The sequence below is a fragment of the Otolemur garnettii genome, unplaced genomic scaffold, assembly GCF_000181295.1.
Source record: "Otolemur garnettii isolate 467f Iridium unplaced genomic scaffold, OtoGar3 scaffold00050, whole genome shotgun sequence".
NCBI classification, from domain to species: Eukaryota; Metazoa; Chordata; class Mammalia; order Primates; family Galagidae; genus Otolemur; species Otolemur garnettii.
In genome coordinates this window covers 8,396,509-8,417,037 of record NW_003852445.1, presented here as the reverse complement: position 1 = coordinate 8,417,037, position 20,529 = coordinate 8,396,509, and the positions used below count along the sequence as shown (strand labels likewise).

The window sequence follows — 20,529 nt, the reverse complement described above, 5'->3', positions numbered from 1 at the left end:
GTTGAGCTATAGGAGCCCAGCCCATACTCTTATTTCAAATCCTCAAGAATCTCACCATTCTCTGCCTACTTTTTCCCAGAGAAGTTTTCAACAGTGTCAAGGCAGAAAGAAAATCTCTACACCCAAATGATAGAAGGAAAAGTCTGACAGAAGGGTGAAAAACAGCAGAGACAGCATCTTTGTTTCAAGATAAATAAGTTCCTGGCTCAGCGCCTGTAGCACAGTGGTTATGGTGCTGGCCACATACACCGAAGTTCGCAGGTTTGGACCCAGCCAAGGCCAACTAACCAAAAATAACAACTTCAACAAAAAATAGTTGGATGTTGTGGTAGGCGCCTATAATCCCAGCTGCTTGGGACACCACGGCACTCTATCCAGAGCGACATAGTGAGACTCTGTCTCAAAAAAAAAAAAAGTTCCTTAAAATATTTGCAATTCCAGAAGATCAATGATGATAATCTCTAGGTGGTGGGAGTATGAGTAATTAGCATCTTTTTTTTGGAGACAGTTTCACTTTGTTGCCCTCCATAGAGTGCAGTGGCGTAGCAGCTCACAGCAACCTCCAACTCCTGGGCTTAGGCAATTCTCTTGCCTCAGCCTCCTGAGTACCTGGGACTACAGGTGCCCGACACAATGCCCAGCTATTTTGTTGTTATTGTTGTTGCAGTTTGCCTGGGGCCAGGTTTGAACCCACCACCCTCGGTATATGGGACCAACACCCTACCCACTGAGCCACAGGCACCGACTAGCATCTTTTCTTTATGATTTTCTGTGTTTTCCTAATTGTCTACAATGACTATGTATTATCTCCAATATAAGATTCACTAGGATGGCTCGGCACCTATGGCTTAAGTGGCTAAGGCGCCAGCCACATACACTTAAGGTGGTGGGTTCGAATCCAGCCCGGGCCTGTCAAACAATGGCTGCAACCAAAAAAAAAAAAAAAAAAATAGCCGGGCGTTGTGGTCCCAGCTACTTGGGAGGTGGAGGCAGGAGACTCGCTTGAGCCCAGGAGTTGGAGGTTGCTGTGAGATATAAGGCCACAGGCACTCTACCCAGGGGGAAAGCTTGAGGCTCTGTCTCAAAAAAAAAAAAAAAGATTCACTAGGATCTTATCTAATTACAAAAGCATTTTGTGCTGAATGCAGAGAAGTTGGAAAATCCAAAGAAAAAAGTCCCATTAATCACATCATATAAAGATAACAGCTGTTAACATTTTGGCATATGTCTTTCCAGACTTTTGTCTATGCAGAGATGATTTATTTTTGTGATCTGAAAAAAAGTAAACATTTAAAAGACAAAGTCTTGGGTCTTTATTCTTCAATTTTATTTGTTTTTAAACAGCATCTAACCACTTGGAAATGTCCCTAACACAAGGGCCTGCCCCATGCATTCCAGGAGGCTCCCCCAGCCAGGGCTGGGGTCCAGACTCCAGAATTCCCCCTCACCCACACCAGCCATCAGGCCTATTTTGTCTTTGGAGACTTGGAATAGAAGAGGGTCTCCAGTTAGAAGGGAAGTTGGAACTAAGGGTCACTGTTGGAAGGGTTGGGCTCAGACACAGCTGCCTGTTAGTCTTACGTACGATATTTGAGATTTCATAGCATGCTCAGATTGTGGGAGGGCATAGAGAAGGAGTCTTGAACTCCTCTCCAGCCTCACTCCTTCCTGGGCAAGCCCCCACAGGACCCCTTCCTCTTACTGGGGTTGGTACATTGCCTTTAGAAGAGGGGCATCTGGTAGCCTGTGGTACCATGCCTCACTGTGAACTGGTCAGCTTCAGGGAAGCACTCTCCTCTCACTGCCCCCTACCCTTCTCCTAGCCTAGGCAAGGTGGGGAATCAGGAAGATGACAAAATTTCAGACCTGGGAGTGTTCCTGCTACCACAGGGCTTGGAACCTGACTATACCAACCCCTTACCAACTCTCACCTAAAAAGGAATAATACAAGGGCACTCTTTGTGACTTGGAGGAAGCAAACCTAGGCATTTAATCCCCAAGTGTGGGCACAGCTGGGCCCAAAGGCTGGAGGCAGCTCAATGCATGCATTAAAGCAGCAGGGGCAGCTTAGCCGGGAGGGTAGGAGCCCACAGGGCTGGATCTACCCTACCCCCACTGCCAACCATACCCATGGTAACCATGGAAACATAACTATTTCCCCCCCCTCCTGCCAGCTGCCTAGATTCAGACAACCAAGTCTGGCCCACCTCCATCAAGCCAAGGCCTGAACTGATGCCAGGTTGGCCATAGAGTGGTTGCAGGAAGAACTGGGATTGGGCAATTTGGTCAATCCAGGCTTCCCAGCACAGCTTGGGAGGACTACCACAGGAGTCTCCACACCTTGCTGTCTGGGCTGGGGTCAGACAGAGCTTAGTCAGCCAGCACAGCAGCCAGCAGACCCAGTGGGATGGTCCCAGATGCCCTCTGCCTGTGGGCTAACAGCTACTGTGGGGCAGGAGCCCTTGTTGCAGCAGTAGCAGTCTCTGGCCCTCATTGAGGGGGCTTTCTGGCTGCTGCTCCTGCTCTGCCTGCCCAGGCTGCTCAGCCAGCCCTCCAGGGCTGAGGATGTACCGATAGTCACTGGGGGTGACCCCCACTGCCCCCATGCCACTGCCATCCCTAGTCCCGCTGCTGGACTGATCCTCGCCAGGCAGCTCAGGACTGCCTCCCTCAGCAGGCTCCCCGGCTCTCTCTATGTTGATGTACAGAGGGTCCTGGCTGATGGACAGCACAGACAGCTGGCCTAGAATGTTCTCCAGTTCCATTCGCAGGCATGTGAAGCTTGGACGTTGCTTGGGGTCAGCATTCCAGCACTGGTACATGAGCTCATACCTGCAGGGGAGAGAAGAGTGAGGGGAGGTAGTGGCCCTTCCTTCAAAAATGGCAACAGGCTCGGCACCTGTGGCTCAAGTGGCTAAGGCACCAGCCACATAGACCTAAGGTGGCGGGTCTGAATCCAGCCTGGGCCGGCCAAACAACAATGGCAGCTACAACTAAAAAATAGCTGGGCGTTGTGGCAGGCACCTGTGGTCCCAGCTACTTGAGAGGCTGAGGCAGAGACTCGCTTGAGCCCAGGAGCTGGAGGTTGCTGTGAGCTGTGATGTTACAGAACTCTACCCAGGGGGACAGCTTGAGGCTCTGTCTCAAAAAAAAATAAAAAATAAAAATAGCAACAACAGAGCCCCCCCCCCCATTTTTGAGACAGAGTCTCACTCTTGTCGCTCAGCCAATTAGAGGCCCCTTAATCATATGACAGTGGGATTTTTTTTTTTTTAATTTTTTACAGTTTTTGGCCAGGGCTGGGTTTGAACCTGCCGCCTCCAGCATATGGGCCTGGTGCCCTACCCCTTTGAGCCACAGGCGCTGCCCCGACAGTGGGATTTTTAAAAATGTAATTTTAATATACTTGTGTATATGCACTGTTCAAAGCATTTTGCATTTATTGAATTAATTAATTCTCACAACAGCTCTATGAAATAAGTGATCCCTATTTTACATATGTGAAAACTGAAGCACTGAGAGGTTAAGAACTTTGACCAAGGTCCCACAGGTAGAAACTGACAGAGCTCTGATTTGAAGCCAGATAGGTTGGCTCCAAAGTGTCTCCTATGCTGAGTGAGCCATATTTACTCAGGCAGATTTAAGTCTTCACTACTGGCTTGGCAAGCTGGGTCACGCTTGTAATCCTAGTACTCTGGGAAGCTGAGGCAGGTGGACTGCCAGATGCCTATAGTTCCACCAACTTGGGAGGCTGAGACAAGAGGATCTCTTGAACCCAAGAGTTTAAGGTTGCTGTGAGCTATGACTCTGTGCCACTGGGCTCTACCCAGGGTGACAGTGTGAGACTGTTCTAAAAAAAAGCATGGGCAGCGCCTGTGGCTCTGTGGGTAAGGCGCCGGCCCCATATACAGAGGGTGGCGGGTTCAAACCCAGCCCCGGCCAAACTGCAACAAAAAAATAGCCAGGCGTTGTGGTGGGTACCTGTAGTCCCAGCTACTCAGGAGGCCAAGGCAAAAGAATCGCCTAAGCCCGGGAGTTGGAGGTTGCTGTGAGCTAAGTGATGCCACAGCACTCGATCAAGGGTGATAAAGTGAGACTTTGTCTCTACAAAAAAAAAAAAAAAATGTCTTCACTGCTCCTGGATACCTTTGAGTATCTGAAAAAAGCTTCCAGGAGTTTTCCCCAACAGGAATACTTTTTTACATACAATTTCACTCTGAAGCCTATCACTCTCAGCTCCCCAAGAAATGGCTCAAGCTAAGGGGGGGAAACCCAAAACCTAATGAGAATGGGCTGGAGACCAAGTCTAGTAAGCAAAGGCCTGACTTCTTGCCTATGCCCAGGACAAAAGTCCCCCAAGCACTGCCTCACACACCAGCTCTGCTGACAGTAGCCCCCAGTGACGGGAATAATCATGTCAGAAACCAGTGGGCTGTGGGAATGGTCTGGGGCCATGGGTAAATGGCCAGACCGGGACACATTCTCAAGGCTGTGTCTAGAGCCAGCTGGCACATGTCCACCAGGCTGCCTGGTAGGAGGCCAGTGCCCGCCCATCCTCCATTGACAATCACAGCTCCAGCCTGGGAAAAGGCTGAGTGAGGGCCTGGTCCCCACAGCCCATCAGAGTTTCTGGTGTTCCAGATTTGGACTGGGGCAGACATTAGCTACAAGACCTGAACATCCTACCCCTACCATGCCCTAAACTCTGCTGAATGAATAGCAGAAGCCTGGTTTATGTTCTTGAATTTCTCTCTCAGGTGCAAGTGAGTCACTCACAGCCTAGGCTCAGGGTACTTCACACCTACTACCCTAGAGAAGGACGCCACCATTCAGGATAAACCTTCCTCTGCCTGCCTATTACCTCAGCCTTCTGAAGGTCTAGCCTCACGGCAAGAAAAACAGAGCACGTGGCTCACACCTGTAATCGTAGCACTGCGGGTGGCCAAGGCAGATGGATTGCCTGAGCTCAGGAGTTGAGACCAACCTGAGCCAGAGTGAGACCCTGTATCTAAAAAGTAGCTGGGTACTGTAATTACGAATTAAATTGAAAAAAACTATTACATATTGAAAAAATAAATAAAAAAAAAGTAGCTGGGGGGCAGCACCTGTGGCTCAGTGGGAAGGGCGCTGGCCCCATATACTGAGGGTAGCAGGTTCGGACCCAGCCCAGGCCAAACTGCAACAAAAAAATATCTGGGCATTGTAGTGGGCGCCTGTAGTCCCAGCCTCTTAGTAGGCTGAGGCAAGAGAATTGCTTAAGCCTAGGAGTTGGAGGTTGCTGTAAGCTGTGACACCACATCACTCTACCGAGGGCAAAAAGGTGAGACTCTGTCTCTAACAAAGAAAAATTAAAAAAGAAAAGGTTTGGTGCCTGTGGCTCAATCAGCTAAGGTGCCAGCCACATACACCTGAGATGGCAGGTTTGAATCCAGCCTGGACCCACCAAATAACAATGACGGCTGCAACCAAAAAATAGCTGGGTGTTGTGGTGAGTGCCTGTAGTCCCAGCTACTTGGGAGGCAGAGGCAGGAGAATCGCTTGAGCCCAGGAGTCGGAGGTTATTGTGAGCTATGATGCCACAGCACTCTACCCAGGGTGATAGCTTGAGGCAAAAAAAAAAAGTAGCTAGGTATTGTGGTGGGCACCTATAGTCCTAGCTACTTGGGAGACTGGGACAAGAGGATGGCTTGAACTCAAGAGTTTGAGGTTGCTGTGAGCTATGATGCCATGCCACAGCACTCTACCCAGGGTGAGAGTGAGACTCCGTCTTGAAAAAAAAAAAAAATACCTAGCAGATTCTTTTCTTTTCTTTTGCAGTTTTTGGCCGGGGCTGGGTTTGAACCCACCACCTCCGGTATATGGGGCCAGAGCCCTACTCCTTTGAGCCATAGGCGCTGCCCAGATTCTTATCTCTGGATCATAGTAGACTCTCTTTTCCTGGTCCTCACAAAAGGTCCTCTGGAGGCTCAGGGAGACCCTGGATTGGATATAGTGGGCGAGTAAGACTGGAACAGAGAAATCATGGTTGGTGTCATGGTTAAGAGCACATACTCTAAAATCCCACTTCATTCATTTAATAGCTGTGTGACCAGCCATGTTACTTAACCTCTTTAATCCTATTTCCTCATCTACAAAATGAGAATAATAAGAGTCTTTTCCTCGTATGGCAAGAGAATTACCTGAAAGAATGCCAAAGTGCCCAGCTAATGTTATAGATACCCTCATCAACAAAGAGTTTGATGCCATTCTCTACTGTGAGAGGTATCACCACACACCCTTTCTGGACTTGCAGAAAGGAAGGGAGGCAGTTACCTTCTTCCCAGGGTCTCAGTTCCTTATCTTACGTCCCTTCTACTCCCTTAAGAGGAGGGCGGGACCAAGGAAAAAAGTCAACCTCCTACTCCCTCTGCCCCCTCCATGCAAAACAAGGACAGTGGTGGAGCAGCAGTGTTTCTGTGGACTGTGCAGCCCCATCTGAAGGGGAGGGAGAGCTCAGTCTGGGAGGTTTTCTTAGACTAACTGGGTGTGGAGAACAAAGGAGGTAGGGGTGGGGATAAGGTGACAAGAAAACTTACACTATGGTTTAACCCTGTGCTTTTTGCCCTGGGGTTCTTAGTTTTCCCCACAAACCACAGGAAAGAGAGTGGTAGAAAAAGCTAGAGCAAGAAATATGGGCTAGGAAAGGGAGAAAGAAAGAAACCAGGGAGGTGGTGGATGAATACTGAGTACAAGGTAGAGGCCAGCCTTCTCTTGAACTGAAAGGATGTTTCTACCAGTTGAGCTTCTGAGTTCCCACTGGGCCAGAAGCTGCAGTGGCAGCCATTAGCCAACACCCCAGACTCTTCTTTCCTTCCAGAATCCCCTTCCCAAGGTACTCACACGTCTTCCATACACTCTGGAGGCTGTTTCAGGCGGTTGCCGCCGATGAGGTAGTTGTAAATCTCAGCGTTTTCAATGCCAGCATAAGGTGTCTGCCCACGAGTCATGATCTCCCACATGGTCACACCGAAGGCCCACTAGAACAGAATTAAGTGTGAGGGGAAGGTGTCACTAGGCTTCCTGAGCCAGGCAAGCATACTGGGGCTCAGGGGCTTCATCGCTGGGCAGCAAAACATCAGAAAGCAGACTTGGCTAGGCCAAAGGTCTGCTCACACACTAGTCCACAACACCTGAGTGACCATGAAGCGTCATCGAGTCACCCTGCTCACCACGTCACTGTGCACAGTATATAGGTTGTCAGCCAGGCTCTCCAGGGCCAGCCACTTGACAGGCAATTTGGAGGCACAGCCCTGACGATAATAATCCCCACTATAGATTTTTCGAGAGAGTCCAAAGTCGGCCACACACACTGTCATGTCCTCTGCTAGCCTGTGAGGAGTGTTGAAGGACAGAGTCAGCTTTCCCCCATGCTCATAGCTTTCTAGAGCCACCCCCGAGCTGTCCCAGTGCATATCAGATACAATCCCCGGCAGCCAACCATTAACTAGCTCCTCCTGGCACTAGCTGCTGTCTCCCACCCCAGAGCCCTCCAGAATTCATACATGCAATTCCGAGCAGCCAGGTCTCTGTGGATGAAGTTCCTAGAGCTCAGGTACTCCATGCCACAGGCAATGTCCACCATGAACCGGATCAGGGTCTGCAGAGGCAGGTTCTGTTGGGCAGATAGGAAAAGCTCAGGCTGGACCTGCCTAGCCAACTGAGATAAGAATATGGATTCCCTGGCTAGAAGCCTAAAGACTGTCCTCAAAATCACTAGAAGGAAGGGAAGGGAACGGAGGGCCTTCCCAAGGCACAGAAGTTTTGGCAAATCTAAGTAAGAGTTTAAGCCAAGACTTCCCCAACCTGGGGCTCCATAAGTCTCTTCTCCCAGAAAGGGCTCTGCTTAGCCTAAAATTCCCAGCAGGGTTTTGTGAAAGAAAAGGAAGCCTATTAGCTTAAAGGGATTCAAACTCTGAGCCATTCCCAACTAGCTCCATCAGCGCTACCCACCAAATCCCTCTCTGCTAGGTTCTCCATCCCTACCCAGGCTCTTTTCTCCCACCCTGTTTCCTCCTGGCCGCCCCCACTCCAGGCACTCACGAAAGGGTTTTCCCCAATCCGGGAGGCAAGTAGGAAGGCGTGCAGGTCCCCGTGCTTCATGAAGGGTAGGATGACCATGGGAATGGGGAGACGGCCTTTAGCTCTGCTCCGAAGGCTCACCCCTGGGACAAGGGTGAGTCAGGAGCTGACCACAGAAGTGTCTCAGCTCAAGTGTCTACATAAGTCCCCACTAGCTGGGTCCCCCCCTCTAGCTCTGGCTATGCTACCTCTTTACCCTCAGGTCCCACACTGGTCTATGAACTACCCAGGAGGGCTCTGGCTGTCCCCAGATCCCCAGAGCATCTTCTCTATCCCCTGCTCCTCCCCCTCTGTCCACACAAGCAATCTTCATATGCAAACCTTCAGTAGTCCTCACCTGGAGCATGGTCAGATTTAGCCAGGACTTTCCTTGCTATTTTGCCATCTGCTTACTTACCAGGTAAGTCCAAGCTTCTTTCCTACAGACTTCCCTCTCATCTTGTCAGCATATTTTTAGCCCAATCCCATATTTGCCTCTCCCGAAAAGGGGCTCACCAACAAGCTTGGCCACATGTGGATGGTCAAACTCCTTCATACAAGCTGCTTCCCTGAGGAACTCCTCAATGTCACTTGATGCAATGATGTCAGCTGGAAGAAAAGGATGGGGAAAAGGGAACAAAGAGAGATGTGTCCCTTTCTCTGACCCAGGACTCCTAGGTTTTATCCTTCAGGTGTTCTGGGATTCCCAGAGGGCCCAGAAAACAGTCAGCCAGGAGCAGGAGAAACTCTTATGGAGTAGTGCTATCCAACAGTTTTTCCACTTGCTGAGAGCCTTTGGTCTGGGCAGTCTAGCAGCTCAACCAACGATAGCTGCAATCACCCTAAGAAGGAACTCAGAGGACAATCAATGCTGACAGCAGAGAGCAATGACTGGGGCATGAATCTATGTGTGGGTTTATGCTTGTGAATTATTCACATGATACAGACAGCTGGTGCTAAATAGCTCTTCTTCGAAAATCTAGGGGCAAAGCAGAGCCTACTTCAGGATCTTCACCCCTTCTTCCCTTCCAGGTAATGCCCTCATGCCATAACCACTATTCATTCTCTCACCTTTCAGCATCTTTACAGCCACTTTCACAAAGGAGCCATCTTCTTGCTTCAGCTGGGCCTCCCGCACTGAACCAAACTCTCCTAGGAACCAATCCAAATGAGAGGGAGTCTTTTTAGCCTCCTGCTGCCCACCCTCCTCCTTCCCAGGTGACCCTCCATGGGGACACAGAATCATCAGAGGAGGCTGGAGGAAGCTCTCTCACCCACAGCCAAAGCAAAGCATGCTGGAGTGGCTTCTCAGCCCTCCCTCTCCCTGGCCACCATTTCCCCAAACATCCTCTTCTTGCGAGTCTATAAGTATATCTTGTTTATAGGAACTGACCCAAATACAAAGTGATTGGGGGGACCAAAGATGTCTAGCTACAGCAAACTCACGCCAATCCCTGCACAGCCCTACATACCTTTGCCCAACATTCGGCCCAGGGTAAACTGCTGCTCTGGGATGAGCACATCTTCCAGTTTTTCCTTGAGTTCATCACTGATGCCCAAGCTGTCCACTGTGGAGAGGAGACTAGTGAAAAAGGGGAGGGATCTCTGGGTTCTGATCCAAACCCCAGCCTGCCTCTTATACCCCACCCTCTGTTCTCAGAGCACAGAGCTGAACTGAGCTCCCCCACCACTGGGGTGGTAAACTTCATGAGGGTCGGTCTGGTCTTTTTCACTATGTGCCTCAGACTCATGGAGGTTCAGACATATTGGTCAAGTTAATGAGTTGGTAAAAGGAATGCAGATAGATATAACACTGCCCATTTTTTCCTCCCATGATAATACCCCCACTCACATGTAGCCTCAATACGCTCAGGCCTTTCTCGGTTGAAGGACCGGGCAGCCCGGAAGTGGACAGCTGGCTCCCCCCGGGCCATGACACTGTCAAAGGCTTGCCTAAACAGAAAGCCAGGACTTAGGGCCAGCTCCAAGGTCTGTCACCACTTGCCTCTCCCTCCAAAACCCTACCTCCTTACCCAAACCGTGTCTCCTTCCGCCTTTTCCTAAGCAGGATGAGGGCCAGGGCAGCAGCTGTTACCAGGGCTGTGAGCACACCAAGGACCACAGGCACCCAGGATGTCCTACTATGGGGAGGGCCTTGCTGGCCTGTGGGAGGGAGGGGTAGTAGCATGAGTAACGCTGACACCAACGGGTCCCTTTAGAACTTTCCTAGGATGGTCATCCAGCCTTAAAGAGGCCTCTTCTCAGTCAGTAAGGGTGACTGAGTGAAAGAGGCTCTAGGGGAAGACCAAGACCCAAGAGTTCCTATCTGAGGCCCGGGCTGTTGCGACCTATTACCAGCCTTGGCCTCAACTTTGGGGGCATATTAGAAAGAAAGGCACTAGCAGCTTCTTCCTCCTCGTCTAGGTTGCCCTTGAAAACCTTCATTCCGGCTCGACGCCTATAGCTCAACCAGCTAAGGCGCCAGCCATGTACACCTAAGGTGGCGGGTTCGAATCCCCAGCCCGGACCCGCCAAACAACAATGACGGCTGCAACCAAAAAATAGTCAGGCGTTGTGGCGGGCGCCTGTGGTCCCAGCTACTTGGGAGGCGGAGGCAGGAGACTCGCTTGAGCCCAGGAGTTGGAGGTTGCTGTGAGCTGTAATGCCACGGCACTCTACCCAGGGGGATAGCTTGAGGCTCTGTCTCAAAAAAAAAAAAAAAAGAAAACCTTCATTCCCTGGTCCCCCTCTCCTGCCAGCCTCACCTGCATGGTCATGAGAAGAGACCACCAGTGGTTGACTCCAGGGTCCACAGCCAACTGCATTGGTGACACACACACGCACGGTCAGGTCCTTCTGGGGATCCCAGCCTGTCAAATTGGCCCTGGTCCCCTCCACTGTCAGCTCATCCTGTAGCCAGGAAAAGCCCCGACCCACACTGAGCCCAAAAAGAAGGCATCCCTCTGGGGCTTGAGGGCAGAGAAAGGCCTAGCTAGGAACATGGGAGTCTAGGGACACCATGGATTCAGGGGCTGCAGGAATAAACCTTCTGGGAGTCATCACATTCCTGCTCTGGGCCACAGAGGCCACTCCACAACAAACAAGGCTCAGTTAGAATGCTTAGGTGGGGGATGGGAAAAGATTGAGCTGGGGACAAAGCCTTATCTGTGCCCTCCCCCAGCTGATGCAGGAATGTGCTTCCTGCTTTAGATACCAAGTATCTCCTAACAGGAGACATCGTCCTAGGAGGAGTGGAGTTTCCAAGGGAGGCTGGGGAGGAGTAGATTCCCTGGAGCAGTGGGAGGCCCAGGCCCACCAAAGATAATTATTCTGAAGCCCTAAAAGGCCTTTAGACCTTGAAGGCTGATACTCCAGGAGAGTGGAGAAAGTGGAGGGTTCTGTCTCCCTTACCTGGGTTCCATTGTCTTGAACCCAGAACAGTTTATAGGGTCCCAGGGGGCCTTCCAAAGGGCCCTCAGGGATCACTTCTTCCCACTCCAGGATGAGGCCTGAGTCTGTGCGGATGGCATGGAGGTTTTGAGGAGCACTGGCTGGGGCTGTACCCAAAGAGAGAAGGTTGCTAAAATCTCTGCCCTTCCCACCATCACTATCCCATGCTAACCTTTGGAACAAACTCCCAAGAACTAAAGAGCTCGGAGAGCAACAGATGGGGAAGAGGGTCACCTCCCTGCTGTGAGAGCACTCACCCACCACGCAGAGGGGGTAAGCAGTGGGCTGGGAGCACCCCAGCTCAGCAGTGCTGCTCTTCAGCATAGTTCCTGCCCCTCTGCCCCATCCTTCACTGCTCCCCTCTCACAGCTATGCCAGCCTTTTGGCCAGAGAATTTCCAGCAAGTTCCTGTTACAGGGTTTTGGCACTTCCTGTACCCTCTTCCTTTGGTGATTTCTCCCAAATATTTGCATGGCTTCTTCCCTCACCCAAGATCTCTTCACAGGTTTTCCTTGACTGCCCAGGGGCACTTCTTATCACTATGTTATCTGATTTTTCTTAGTTTGCTTATCTGTTCCACTCCTAAGAATTAGATGCCAAGTGGTAAGTAGGGGAGGAAGCAGGTGCTCAGCAAACATTTGCTGAATGCTGCCTGACCTTCTCTGCCAGGTAGCTCCTCTCAATCAACTCCATTCAGAACTCAAGCCAACACTGTGCCTCCCCTGTTGCAGCCCTGCCCAGCCTCTCTGGAGTCCCTTACCTAGACCCTTTGTTTGAAAGGGCACCCAGTCAGCATAGGGCGAGGGCCCCAAGGCGTTGGCACAGCGCACCCTGAGGCTGTAGTTGGTGGCAGGCACCAGGTCCCGGAGCAGGCAGGTAAAGGGTGGCACAGGGACCACAACAGCCAGGACCTCCCAACCTCCTGGGGCCTGAGTCACCTATAAAAAAGCAGAAAACTAATGATACAGGGAAGGGTAGTCCCTAAGGCCTGTGAGATGAGACAGAAGATAGGCTGTAAGTACAGGAGCTTGAATTAATTCTTCCTCTAAGGCTATCATTAAATATTTGTAATTCATCCCCTCCCACCTGCTCCTACTCCAATAACACACTGGGTTCCACACTTTCATGCCTTTGCAAATGCTGTTCCCTTTACTGGGAATGACCTGGTCTTCCTAGCAAAGCCCTAACTCATCCTTTAAGACTCAGTTCAAATACCATTTTCTTGGAGAAAGCCATTCTCATCTACCACAGAAAACTCCTTGTCCCTTTGTACTTGGTGCATAACTATTAAAATACTTACCACTTACTGTAATTGGTAACATGTTATTTCAAGGTATCAGAGCTTCTGAAGGTCAAAGAAACTGGGAGCCTAGGGGCACCATGAACCAATCCCTTGCTTTAAATTTGGGGGTCAGGAAAAGAGTACAAATAGAGATCCAGGTACTATACGGCTAAATATTCAAACATTGTAAGTTAACTAACTATTATATACTTTTTTTTTTGAGACAGAGCCTCAAGCTATCCCCCTGGGTAGAGTGCTATGGCACCACAGCTCACAGCAACCTCCAACTCCTGGCTCAAGCGAGTCTCCTGCCTCAGCCTCCCAAGTAGCTGGGACTACAGGCGCCCGCCACAACGCCCGGCCATTTTTTTTTTTTGGTTGCAGCCATCATTGTTGTTTGGCGGGGCCGGGCTGGGGATTTAAACCTACCACCTTAGGTGTATGTGGCTGGCGCCTTAGCCGCTTGAGCCACAGGCACCGAGCCTACTTTTTATTTTAATATCTTGACAAATAAACCTTCAAAACAGGTTTGCATTTATAATTCTCCAGATTCTTAGAGTCCCAAGTCAGGATGAGGTGGCACTGGAAGAGTTGGCTTCCAGCCAAGGGTTTGTGCCACGAGAGGCCTCATGTGCACAAGCTCAGCCCCCATCCTTCTCACAATGGCTTAGAGCTGCACATATCAATCACAGTGTAGTCATTCTTGGGAGAACGGACCAGGAAAGAGGCCCACATAGGCCCTGGAAGCAGACTCAGGGCCAAGGGCAAGAGATCCTGGATATGTAGACTGTGGTATGGCAGTGAGGGGGTCCTCATGATCTGGATGGCCATGACCCCCTTGGCCCTATAGACTCCTTGCCCAGGGCCAAAAGGTATGGCCAAGGAGGGCCAGAGTGGGGTCCTTTAAACAGTGGAATCCAGGGCCCCTCCTGCTCAGGGGAATTGCCTAGAACAGTTTTAAAAGGTGCTCACTCATTAAATACCTTTTAAGAAAACAGACAAAAATGAGCAAGCCTGCATTGCCTCTGGTTTCTAATATCACCTTACTCAGTTTTCCACTCACCAGGGCTTAGGATCCCTTCTGGTTCTCTTGTTCTCTTTGGGGGTGAGGGGAGGCATAAGAGTGTGATATCAGGTAAATCAAATTTGGATTTGCATCTACATGGGCAAAACTCTTCCAGATACCCCAAATCTGCCCTAGTATTTGCTTTCCAGCCTGAAAAACTCACAGGCTTGAGCGAATCTGCAGTCACTGAGTTGCCAGAGCACCCCGTGATAACACACAGTGGTCTGGGCTCTTTCTGCTAAGGAAAAGCAGCTGAACAGAGCTAGTGACCAAGCCTCACTAGCAAGTCTAGTATGGGTGATACCATTGTCAACAAAGTGCTAGCCAGGCAGCTAAAATGAATATAGACAGGGCTAGAGAGCCTGTCCAATCTATCTCAGCCTACCTGCACTGTACAGGATTGGAGCAGGGCTCGGCCATCAGCACCTGGCATCCAGGCCACGCTAGCATTGCTGCTGGAGAGCTTCGTCACGGTGATGTTGAAGGGGGCTGCAGGCAGTGCTGTGGATGGGGACTTAGAATCAGTGCCCAGTAAGGTTTCAAGAGGAGGGAGCAGGAGGCATGGGAGTCAAGACTTGCGTCCCTCCCTAGGGTCTGGGGCACTCCCAGGACCACAGTGTTACACAAGCAACCAGTAGAGCACAGCTACTCATACCTGGGAGAGTGCCTAGGCTGTTGAGAGGTCGCCTCCCCCTGAATCAGGGGCCCTGTCTGACCAAGGAATGAGAAGAGAGTATGTGGGGGCAGCACCTCCAGCCTCAGGAAATACAAAGGAGACAGGCAGCTGCCCATGCAGCCACAGCCCACACACCAGCTCTCTCCTTCCCTCCCTCTCCTATGTACCAGCCCTTAGGGTCTCCCCTGCTATCATCCTGGGAGGCTGCTTTCCCCACCCCCACTACCTCACAGGGAGTGCCAGAAACAAGCTTGGGCAGTGAGCTTTAACCATCTCCTGCTGACTCCCTCTCTCTCCCTCTGAAGGACTCTGCTTCGTGATGGGAAATCTGCTGTGACGTCAGGATTCTATTCTCATCTCAGCCGGCGGGGTCTCAGGTGATCCCACTAGGAATGGGAGCTATGCCAATTAACCCCTCATCTCTGAGATCCCAAGAGGGACGGAGGGGAGCTGGAACACCAAATGATTCTAACTGCAGGACAGCTCACTGAGTATGCCTCTGGCCTCACCTACCGTTCCTCTGTGCCAGGCCTGTCCTGGCTGCAGTCAGCCAGATTGCTCACTGCAGCCTTGGACTCCTAGGTTGGAATGATCCTCCCACCTCATCTTTCCCAGTAGCTGGGATTTTGTGTGTGAGCCATTATATGTGTGAGCCACCACACCTGGCTCAGTCCTACCTTGAAGGTGAACAGTAGCTGGGCGTGAAGAGGCCAGACCTTTTAGGTTGTGAGCTTCACAGGAAAACACGGTGCTCTGGGTCACCCCTGGGACAGAAAACCTCAGTCAGCCCCCCAAGCAGCAATTCTCACTCTACATGAGGATGGGGAAGGGGGCCACTCAGGCTCTGGCCTGAACATCCTAGAAGTCTCTCCAGCCAAAGGAAAGGGACGGACAGTGGAACATGGTGAAATGAACAGGGACTCGAGACTAATGAGCCTGGATGGGGATCTGTCTTCTCATCTCTCAACTGAGAGAACTGAGAATCAGGTAACATATGTAAAGCGCACGGCATGCAGTAAGCACTTGAGAAATGTTACACCACTTCTCCCACCTCAATCCCTTCTCTCACAAATTGCACAAACTGCCTCCCTTTTCCGGTCACTCCTTTATTGTGCATACCAGAGCTCTTCTCTGCTCAGTTCCCTATAGTTGCTATATCTGCAGATGCTTTGCCTAGCAATAGTTCTCAGTTCCTTATGCATGTGTCTTGTCTCCCTAGTTAGACTCAGTTCTCTGGGGGCTGAACAATGGTTTCTATTTCCTTTGTGTTCCTTTACTCCCCCGTGGTGCCTAGCACAGTGTGGTGTGTGGAGTAGGAGTTTAGTGAGTACTCATTATCAGGCTGCCTGCCTGAGGGTCCCAACCACGCACATCTGGAAGGAAGTGAACCCAGCCTCCTCTCCAATCTGCTCCGACTCAGCGCCTCCAGAACGGAACCTGCCCTTGCTTCCAACAGGCCCTGCAGTCCACCTCTTCTCAAGATTCAAACTGCTAGGGACTTAACAGCTCAGCACCTCTTCCCTCTTACCTTCTGGCACATGAGACCAAGCTCGATCTCCCTCAGGTCAAGCCTCAGCCAGAAACAGTAAACTTTATTTCTCAGATAAGCACGGCTCACAAGCATGTGAGGTCCATGCCTGAGGATCGTGAGGCACAGGCAGGTGTGCAGGCATGACCTGCAGAGGTATGAACCGCTACTGTTGTTTGGAAAAATGTCTGGAGATTTCTGGAGAAGGCCCCTGTATCTTTGTGCTGGCCTCCCCTACTCCTTTTCACTCCCTTCCTTCCCCTCTGCAGCCTGAGAGTCTTGTCCTCTCAGTGTCCGCCTGATACTCTTCCCTAACTCTGCGTGGGCTGGTTTCTGGCTCTGTCCCTTGGGAGGGGGAGGAGGGATGGGTGCTCCTGGTCTCATACAATTCATCTCCCAGGGCCAGCTGTGCATGATCTGGCCTGCCGTGAGCAAAAGGAGGCCCCACACCCTCCTTAGGCACACACAGCAGGATCACCACTAATCAGCCACCCAGCCAGCCTAGCACACCTGACTAATGAGCTTAGTAATGGCGCAGCTCACGTACCCAGGCACTGGGGTTTGCTCTGGACATTCACAACAGCAAACTCGGCAACTGAAGTAGATTCAAACTCTGCCAGCTTCCCACCCTCAGGGACCCAGCTTATTCCCAGTCCCCTCCTGACACTGCTCACCTGTTACATTTAAAACAGATGGAGAGGGAGCAGGTCCCCCAACCTTCGTGCCTCCTCTCCACCAGACAATAGTAACAGGTTCAGGGGGACCCACGGCCTCACAAGAGAGTTGGAAAGGGGCATTGGGTGGCACTGCCAGATCTTTTGGCTCCACTGTGAAAAATGGCACACCTAGGAAGAGAAGAGGAGTGGGGAGTGAGCTTCACTACCTCTTGGCTTCCTTTTGCACAAATCACAAGTTTGCTTCCATTTGAAGTCCCCTGTGAAGAACTCCACAGGCCCCTTATGAATGGGTGGACAGCAGAGAAGGCATCTAGGTGAGGGGTGCTTCGCTTCTTCAGCATCCTTAGGAATATCTTTGGGTTTTTTTGTTGTTGTTGTTGTTGTTTAGAGACAGAGTCTCATTTTGTCACTCTCGGTAGAGTGCCATGGTGTCACAGCTCACAGCAACCTCCAGCTCCTGGGCTTAGGCGATTCTCTTACCTCAGCTTCCTAAGTTAACCGGGACCATAGGTGCCCACCACAATGCCTGGCTATTTTTTGTTGCAGTTTGGCCAGGGCTGGGTTCAAACCTGCCACCCTCGGTATATGGGGCCAGTGCCCTACTCATTGAGCCACAGGCTCTACCTGTTCTTTTTTTTTTTTTTTTTTAGACACGGTTACACTATGTTACCCAAGGTGGCCTCAAACTCCCGGGCTCAGATGATCCTCCCACCTCAGCCTCCTAGCCTAGTAGCTGTAACTAACTATAGGCTTGCACACTGCCACCATGTCTGCCCCACACCTTAGGCATACCATTTATGCTGCCCCCTTAGGCATGGCAAATTCTATGAACAATCCCCACACTCCCTTCCCAAACCTGCTCTGACAGCTTTTCTTGAGTAAGGGAGGAGGTTGGGGGTAGAGAACTGGGGAAGGGGCAAGAATGGAGGGGGAGTGGGTGGGAGCTTTAGCAGAGTTCTGCTTGCTGGCAGGCCCCAGATCCCTTTCAGGGCCCTTTGTTACTTTCTTAGTCACTTTGTTTTCCTGGGCTGAATAGCTCTAGTCCTGCAGCTGTGGAGCCTTGTTCCCCTCCCTCACCCCCCCCCCCACAACCAAGGCCAGGCCACTTGGCAGAACAGGGTCCAGCCCCAGATGGGTGCTTGAGTCTTATTGAGGCTTGTTGCTCAGACAATTGAAATAGCCTCTACTCCGTAGGTTGTGGACCCTAGTTGCCCCCTTGGTTCTCAGATACCCGAACTCCAATGGGTAAGGTCTTCCAATGTCCGAGGTGGATCTAGAGCCTGGTGCAACCAGGCCCCGGTGGGCAATGGGCAGCCCAGCTTCCACTGAGTTCTCTGCAGAGCTATGGTCACCAGCAGACAGCACCTGCTCCAGGCAAACATGCCCATGTGGCTCTGCCTCCTCACCTTCTACCGTGAGCCACACCGGCTGAGAGGTCTCAGTTTCTCCCCCATCCTCCACCTGGCACCAGTAACGGCCTGCATCAGAGCGCTCCACTGACTTCAGGCTGTGGAAACAGGATAGCAGGTTGGCTTCCCAGGGTCAAGGGAACAGCTCTGCTGGGCAAACTTGATGGGTTCAGCCTGCACCCACTTTTAGAAGATTCTACAGGTTGTCAAATTTAAAAAAAAAACACAGACTCCTGGGTGTCAGGATAATCCCCAGCTCCCAAAACCCAAAAAAAGAACACAGCCTACCCCCAGGCTGGCACCCCACAGCTTCCCCCACAGTCCTGCACCTGAGGAAGCCAATCCAGTGCTGCTCACTGACAGGGATGTACAACTGGTCCACACTCTGGACCACAGCCCCATCCTTCACCCACTGTATCTCAGGCTCCTCCATTCCCTCCACGCTGCAGTTGAGCTTCACTGGCTGCCCCTGAGACACTGTCAGCTTCACTGGGGCTCCCATGAGCTTTAGGCCTGAGAAGGAAAATGTGTCAGCCTTTCAAGAGACCTTGTGTCTGGAAATAGTGTCCATACTCTTCCAGAGTGTAACTTCTGTGTCAGATGGGTTTTTCTCAGCCAGTGCTAAGGAAGCAGAGGCAGGACAGTGTGGGAAGGAAGGTGGCCTGGACCTTGGCTAGGGGAAGGGGCATGACAAGCTCTCCAGGTCTCATTTCTGTCACTGCTAAGTTCCCTCCAGCTCTGAAGACCTCTTCCCCATACGTATACTCCTGCTGGGCTCAACCACCAAAAAGGAAGGCAAGCTGGGCCCAAACAATGGGGCGTTACCCTGTGGGGCGGGCACTGCCCTAGGAATGAATGTTGCACCCAACCAGTGCAACAGGCTGCCATGCCAGCTCTCTGCCCAAGCTGTCAACCCTGAACCTGAACTGCTACCAGCACCCTCTGCACCCCACCCTGCCAAATGAAGGGAGCCTGAGGAAGGAAAGGAGGGGGTGCTCCCCTGAAGTGGAGAACATATGGCTGCAAAACCACGTCAGATCAAACACATGGCAGCCTTCCTGGCAGCCACCAGCTCTATTAATACCTGAATGTGTGCAGGGGTGGGCGAAAGGAAGGTGGGAGGCAGAAGGGAGAGGTAGCACCCTGAGCTGGGAAGCCCAAGGCCCCGGAGCCACTGTCATATTCACAGAGGCCACCCTTTGGAACCCTATCCTTTGCAGACACACACATACACACACACCCCTCTCCTGGCTCTTGGCATGCTTTTAAGCAGAGATGGGGGCAGGTGAAGTATCTGCATAGAAATCCAGTCCTGCTTCTTCTTGCCCTTTGCTGTGTGACTCTAGGCAAATTCCTGGGCTCTCTCAACATCAAATCCACACATTTCAGCTTGTAAATACTTGTCACCCTCTTTCCCTTCTCTTTCGAGAGTCTGATATGGCAGGGAATTTTGTCTTAAGAGAAGATGCCAGCCCAGTAGTTGCTGCCCTTGCCTGTGTCTCTTCCCTACTCCGTTTACCCTCTCAGATCTGTTGCAGGACAAGAAGGGACAGCTTCACACTCCATATGCAGCCAGAAGTCCCAGAAGTGTGTAATGTGAACTCAGGGAACAAGGTGCAGTACGGAGCACTTCCTCCACCAGCAAAGGGCTGGGCAGCTTCATGAGAGCACAAAGCTAAGCCCCCCTCCAAAAGACCAGAAACCTTGCCCCGACCCATCCTCTCCAACATTCCTGATTTTAGGAAGCTCTGAGAGCACAGGAACTGGAGTATACCCAGATTTTTTTGTGACTTGGGCACCCTCACAACCCCTGTACCTAAACGGTAACAGGATGCCCCTTGGATGCTTAACTCCAATCCCTGCGGTTTCAGAGTGGGACCTCAGTGTGTATGGAGGGCAGAATGGGGTCCTAAACTGGGGAGGGGAGAGCAAACAGCTAGGAACAGCAAGGCGGGAAAATCCATTCTCAACCCTCCCCGCTGACCACACACCCCACTCCCTTCTCTTCCACCCCGCCAGACAAGCCCCGGGCACAAGAAAGTTGGGGGTGGGGGCCCTAATGGTAGATCTGGCAGCGAACACACCGCTGCGCTCCCTCTCCGGGTTCCCAAGCCTCGGCCTTCCAGCTCCCCTCACTTAAATCTCCGGCCCACCCAGGCCCGGGTCTCGCTCAGCTGGGCTCCGATTCTTGGCAGCGCCCCTCTGCAGCCCCCAGCTTTCCGCCCGCCTCCCGGGCCAGCCCCTACCTGCGGCCGCAGACTCCGGGAGCAGCAAACAGGCCAGACCGGCCAACAACAGCAGCAGCTCGGGTGGCGGCGGCGGCGGCGGCGGCGGCAGCGGCGGG

The 20,529-nt window shown here is 51.7% G+C and overlaps 1 protein-coding gene across 1 annotated transcript; it reads right to left on the bottom strand.

The window, feature by feature from the left end:
* Positions 1–1,347: 1,347 nt before the first annotated feature.
* Positions 1,348–20,523, bottom strand: TYRO3 (TYRO3 protein tyrosine kinase). Its single transcript, XM_003791828.3, has 19 exons — positions 20,432–20,523; positions 18,515–18,698; positions 18,183–18,283; positions 16,774–16,944; positions 15,249–15,335; positions 14,281–14,396; positions 12,308–12,485; positions 11,509–11,654; positions 10,863–11,007; positions 10,131–10,260; positions 9,950–10,050; positions 9,570–9,665; positions 9,169–9,249; positions 8,614–8,706; positions 8,080–8,201; positions 7,542–7,651; positions 7,209–7,368; positions 6,880–7,016; positions 1,348–2,832 (listed from the first exon to the last, which is right to left on the bottom strand). Exons 2-19 carry the CDS (start codon positions 18,685–18,687, stop codon positions 2,436–2,438), a joined length of 2,544 nt encoding a protein of 847 aa, XP_003791876.2. The 5' UTR covers positions 18,688–18,698; positions 20,432–20,523; the 3' UTR covers positions 1,348–2,435.
* Positions 20,524–20,529: the final 6 nt, after the last annotated feature.